The sequence below is a fragment of the Centruroides sculpturatus genome, unplaced genomic scaffold, assembly GCF_000671375.1.
Source record: "Centruroides sculpturatus isolate CEXI.00-Female unplaced genomic scaffold, Cexi_2.0 scaffold2617, whole genome shotgun sequence".
NCBI lineage: Eukaryota > Metazoa > Arthropoda > Arachnida > Scorpiones > Buthidae > Centruroides > Centruroides sculpturatus.
The window spans coordinates 7,252-14,036 of record NW_019386872.1 but is presented as its reverse complement, the minus strand read 5'-3'; the positions used below and the strand labels follow the sequence as shown (position 1 = coordinate 14,036).

The 6,785-nt window shown below is 33.1% G+C and overlaps 1 protein-coding gene across 1 annotated transcript; it reads left to right on the top strand.

Annotated features, from left to right (window-relative positions):
- Nucleotides 1–580: 580 nt before the first annotated feature.
- Nucleotides 581–5,664, top strand: LOC111615875 (the record flags this gene model as incomplete). Its single annotated transcript, XM_023357317.1, has 3 exons — nucleotides 581–1,702; nucleotides 5,329–5,538; nucleotides 5,629–5,664. Coding segments are annotated over 3 exons (1,368 nt in total), but the record flags the coding sequence as incomplete, so codon positions are not given.
- Nucleotides 5,665–6,785: the final 1,121 nt, after the last annotated feature.

The window sequence follows — 6,785 nt, the reverse complement described above, 5'->3', positions numbered from 1 at the left end:
TTTTATATTTTTATGATTTCTACAATACTTGTGTTTTTATATGTATGTTATATTCTTTTTTAATGTTTTAGTTGGCTGAAGAGGGGCTTAAGAGCCCGAAACGTGTAAAATTTTCACACGTATCAACTAAATAAAGATGAGAAAACCCGCCAAGTGTCTTAATTTATACCACTTTATTGTGTTAGAAGCATAAACAAATTGTAAAGCACGGTTTCATATCATCAAAATAAGAAGTTAGAATATTGAAACGGCGGAAATCATCAAATTTAAAGAAGATGAAGGTAGAACTACACCAGAACAGCGCATATAAAAAGGAAAAATTACAAGGTGAGATAGAAAAAACTTTAATTGATTTACAATATCTAAGGACACACCTAAAAGAACGAAAACCTCTAAAGACACTTTCTTTGCCAAAGTCGATTGCTGAAAATATCCCAACACGTGATAGGAAATATCTAAACTTTAAAATATTGAGATCTGCAATAAAATTTAAATACATAAAAATTAAACGACTAAAACGAATATTAAAAACATGTAACAAAAGCGACAAGCAAACGGTAGTAGTAGAGCAGATTAAAATTTGACTCAATATGAAGATAATAAATATAAGAAATTAGTCAAAAAGTTTCACTATCCAGATAGAGAAGAAACAGAAGAATGGAAAAGATCGTTAGTGCTAAATAAAACAAGTACCGTTATTCCTGATAATGTCCTGGAGACAATACAAAATGGACTAGATTTTAATGGACCTAACCAATGGAATGCTTTGGACATAATACCAGACATAGATCGTATATGTAATAAGTTAAATGATACAGAATCAAAAATCATCAAAATAAATCTAGCAAATAAGATTGAGAAATATATAACTAAAAGAAATGGAAAAACCACTATAGAAGATAAAAATTATTATAAATATAAAAATAATATTGAAGAATTACATAACTTTTTAAAGAACAATCGACTAGAAATAATCAAAGCAGATAAATCTAAACAAATAATTATAGTTGAGCAAGAGTGGGTTAAAAAGAAAAAACAAGAATTAGTTGATAGTGATAAATTTAGAGAACTCCCAATTGACCCCATAGAAGTAATATATAAAGAATTAAAAAATAGAATTACCAAACTATACAAACTAAAAAGCTTAACTAAAGATGAAAAAGAATTTATCCTGAGCGAAAACAACGATCGTACACCGAAAATGAAGATACAACTTAAAACCCATAAAGCAGATGAATCCGTCCGTCCTATAGTTGACTTCAGAAATACAACGTTATATAATCTTGAGAAAATTCTAAAACAGAAACTAAAAATATATCAAAATTCTGAATTTGCTATTTATAATACTGATGAACTATTATGTGATATTAAACAGATAGATATAAAAGATACATACAGAATTGCAAGTCTGGACATAATTGATATGTACCCTTCCATAATATGGGAAATAATTGAACCAAAGCTGACACAACTTAAAATTGAACCTGAAATAATAGACCTAATCGAATTTACCTACAGAAGCAACTACTTTGAAATAAACAGTAAATATTACACACAGAATAGTGGAATTAGTATGGGGTCCGTAATAGGACCGAAACTAGCAGAGATCATAATGATAGATATAGACAAAGAAATAAGTGACATATATGGTATAAAGTTCTACAGAAGATACGTAGACGATGTCCTAATAATATATGATGAAGTCGAAATTAACACTAATGAAATCAGAAAAATAATAAATAATATCCATAAAAATATTCAATTTAAAATAGAAGAAGAAGATAAAATTACCAACAGCATAAATTATTTAGATATTACAATTAAAAGAAATAATACAAATCTCGAATTTGAACCGTTTAAAAAGCAGTGCTCAATAAATACCACAGTTAACTATAATTCTAACATACCACTTCATATAAAACAAAACATATTTAATATGGAATACACTAAAATCAAAAATAGAACTAGTATAAATACTAAACAAATCGAACATTTAAATACACTAAAGAAAAAATTTATTCTTTCAGGATACCCAAACAGAATCCTTAATATTTGGGAAAAAGAAATAGATAAAAAAACAGATAAAACAATAAGAATAGATCCTAAACAAGCCGAAATAAAATACATTCGTTTCCCATATATAAAAGGTCTATACGAAGAAGTTAATAAAGAAGTCAAAAAAATTAATGTAAAACTAGTACCGACATACGATAAGCTAATCTCCAGATTAAATGCAAAACAAGTTAACAAAACAAATATAACAAAGAAAGAAGAAAGTAAAAATGTAGTCTATAAAATTCCGTGTACATGCGAAAATAAAAAATTTTATATAGGTGAAACTAAACGTAAAGTTAAAGTAAGATTGAAAGAACATATAGCCGATTTGAAATATCGTAGACTAAATTCTGCTTTTCATGAACACTGCCTTTTAAATAATTGTAATATAGACAAAAATAATATAGATATTTTACACAGAGAAAAAGATACATATAAAAGAAAATTCAAAGAAAGTATAGAAATAATCAAAAATCAAAATAGTATAAATAAAAATCCTAGCATCTCTATAAACGAAAACTGGTTAAAAATTTTATATTGATTATATTCACTGGATTCAAATTATTATTATTGTGATCAATGTGCTAATTAATAATTATTGAACTGTTAAATAAATCAACAATAACAAAAAACTGTAATGTTGTAATGGGAGTCAAATAATATGTAAATCTACATTAAATGTTAATAATGTTTACCAACTTCAAGACATTGTAATATCATTAGTTCAAATAATAATCTATAATATTAAATATTGAAATGTTAAATAAATCAACAATCATACATTGTAAAATATAGTAGATGTCAGATATGTAAATTTATATTGTAGAAGTTATGTAAATTCGTATTATATTGTCAATGCGTATCAAAGGAAATAAGGATTTTGTAAACAGATTTATGAGTAGAAAGCATAATTAATTGTATACCAATTTGATAATTGCTGTCCAGTGTATGTTTATCTCAAGAATATGTCCAAAATATGTTTTATAGTTTATATTGGTTATATAATAAGTTTATGTCCAAAATATGTTTTAGATCAGGGATTTTGTAGAACTGTTTTGTAAGTGAAAGGTACGTTTTATATTTTTATGATTTCTACAATACTTGTGTTTTTATATGTATGTTATATTTTTTATATGTATGTTATATTCTTTTTTAATGTTTTAGTTGGCTGAAGAGGGGCTTAAGAGCCCGAAACGTGTAAAATTTTCACACGTATCAACTAAATAAGGATGAGAAAACCCGCCAAGTGTCTTAATTTATACCACTTTATTGTGTTAGAAGCATAAACAAATTGTAAAGCACGGTTCCATATCATCAAAATATTTTTAAATTATTTTATTGCTCACAAAACAAACAACCACTCATAATTAGAAAATTAAGTCTCGTTTAAATACTGGCCTCCCTTTCATGGTCGAGCCGTGTTGCCAGCTAAAACACGCAAAAATTTAACAAAAATAATATTAAAGTAGCCAAGACATAGCCAAATATTGTAGCGCCACATCACTAGCGGACATTTGAAATTTGCCGACTAGGACGGTCGGTTAACCGATGTGACGGTTGATCGGGGGTCGGATAATCGATGCTCTACTGTATTATAATTTTCAGGCCGGATGCGCAAGGAACCGGCTTCACTTAACGGGTTTGAATTCGTCTACTGCTGTGAAAAATTGCTGTAAAACAATCGAGAAGACGAATTGACAGCATCATCTGGCTTATTTTTATCTTTCGCCTTATGTTCTGTGTTTGTTTATATTGGTCGTATCAAATAAGATAACAATATATGATATTTTTGATTGTATTCCTCGGGTATTAAAACTGATTTACTTGTGGACGAAGCAAAAATTGGTCAATGTTGCCACGCGCGGATGATGAGTGGCCCGCATACAGCAGTAGATTGATACAACTTTTGCCAGGAAGTTGTGAAGGTTTTTGTCTCCCACAAGCAGAACATCTAGCTTGTCTATGAAAATTTACATGTCGATGTGATGCTCGTCCCGTGTCTGTAGTGTCTGAGACACATCTTTATGCTACTGTCATTGAAATTTCTACTTTTCTTTTCAGATCGACGAAACCTTCACCAGGAGACGAAAATACAACCAGACCCGCTTAACAAGAGGCTTCCAAATCACAATATTTGGTGCCTACTGTCGGGAAACGCGCGAACTGGAATATAAGTAGTAAACAATTTTGTTTTGTTTCGCTACGTGGATGAAAATCGAAAACTCAAAACAAAATTGTTTTGAGTTTTCGATTATCATTCATGTATCATGTTTAGTTTTCGCATGCTACGGCAACGGCACCGACTATCGTGAATGACGTCGCGGTTTGCCGACAGGCGCGCGGAACTTCGCGAGTGACTCATTGGGTCCACCGATCTCCACAGTCATTCGACGTTAACCAATCGCCGATATGCGCGGGTGTATACCACGAACATCGTCGTCATCCAATGATTGGCAATGGGCCAATTATAGTAATTGGCCAATTTGATTATATATCACACCTGCGTGCGGAATATTTGCGTTTCCGTTTGCTATGGCAGTTGTAGTTAATTCATGGCACAACGCCAGATCTTGACGGCAGACGATCGAGTCCGATCGAATTAGTTTCTCAACGGACGCTAAGTTATTAGTTGTAGAGCATAATAAACCGACCCTATCAGCCAAGGTATCATGTACGCAATTAGACGAGAAAGATGGACGGACGGAAAACACGAGCAACGTCATCATGCACGCCGCAGCACTATGAGAAGCGATCGTTTGTGAGCGTTACACATGCACGATCGCGAAGCATACAATGGCGCATGGATCCCGTTGTGGTCGCAGCGATGTGTATATATAACAGTGCAATCGAAGGATGATTTTGTGACGTTTTACATTGTATTTCTTGTATTCTATCAGATGGATGACAAGGGCCGCCGAGTTCTCTGGCGCCAAATCCTCAGTTACATCGCTCCTGGTTCTGTCATTGTTTCTGACAATGCGGTCTAATATCACGGTTGCACGGCTTTGGGCTTCTGTAATCATAACATCGTAGACCACAGTCAACGTGTCGAAATTAAGGAGGAGGAACAGCTGCAATAGATTAACTGAAGCAAATGAAGAGGCATTATTAAAATTCGAAATTGTTGTTTTTTTCATGCAGATTCGTCGATACTAATGATTCCAAAGCTCATACTCAGAACATCGAGATTAGAAATCGCTGGCTGAAGAAGTCTACCAAGTTTCTCCGCACGAACAAAAACCTACAACGTTACATATGTGCTTACATCTACAGGAGGCAATTCCTGTCCTAGGTGCCTATACCATCAGACACAATTCCGACGTTTTCTTGGAGGCATCCTGGTGGTCTATCGAATCCGATTGTAAGGGACTCCTCACAATCGGAGTGCCTGTTCAGCAGTATCTGCCGCCCGACGAGCCCTGTTTCAATGTTCCAGTGCACGAGGATGACGACGAGGAGAAGCAGGAGGAGGATGACCGCTCAGTGAGTGCAATTTGTGTGTGTGTGTTTGTAGAGCATGTGACCAATGGCTACTTCCTACAGACGTAAAACATGGATTGTGTGATTTTTCAGACATCTGGCTCCATAACCTTTGTCATAGACTCCTGAGGACCCAGCCGAGGCAGTGACCAGCGAGCGTCCTTACCCAGTTCTCCTCTACACAACATTCAGAACAAGCTAGGCGTCACAAGGTAGCTAAAGGACATCACGGTAGACGCTTTTGAGGATTCGAGATAATTTCAAAACAGATGCATATCACGTGATTTTGTCGTTCTCGTGTTCGTTTCAAGTAAAAAATCAACTTTGCTAAAAGTCCTATTTCTGTCTGAAGACGAATGGAAGTTTATTCAGTGCATTTGGCTTCAATTTTACAATGCACCATCTAATTCATCTGAAAGGTGGTTCTCCTTTTCACGGCAACATTTTCAAAGCATGTGAAAATGTTGTGGATCATAAAATTCATTTGAAAGAAAAAGAAAGAATTAAAAAAAAACTTAAAGAGGGGGGAAGATGACAGCAACACTTGATATTCCCAAGTTGTCTCGTCCCAAGTACTGGTCGATGGTTTTTTTACAATTGATTAGCTTACATTCAATATTACTGATCCGATAATCATTTATTAATATAAGAATGTGATTATTACATAAACTAAACTGAATACGCGCGTGATAATTCACTAGTTATATGATTTTTTCGTCAAATTTATAGCGGTTACTACAGGTAACATCTCTTGTCTATAGGCACTGTTCTTAAGAATCATTGTTTATGGCGTGTTTAGTTTGCAAAAGTTTTACTTACAGGAGTGAAAGCTCTTTTTATGTTAACATTAATTTCGGTCAGGATTTCTTATATTCGTTAGATAATATTAATTTCAAATATTTTTGCATTAGAATTCTCATCCAGGTTTTAGCGACATTTATATACCGTATTTTTATTCTGTAGACAATGTCCTATGTTGGATGGATTTTATTTTCGAATTTGGCTTCTTTTCGCAACAACAGTAAGAAAATATTCCAAAGAGCTGTACTTTCTTGCTGTACTTTCTTACTGTACTTATGCTCTTTAAAATATTAATACTAATAAATATTTACGTAATTCATTTGTAGCATGTGTTTTTGTAAGAAAAACTATCCATCAATACACAACAATATGAAAGTGAAGCCAGCACTACAGAGGACCTGTAATTAAAATCAAATGGAATTCCAATTGGCAATATTCTTATATAAATA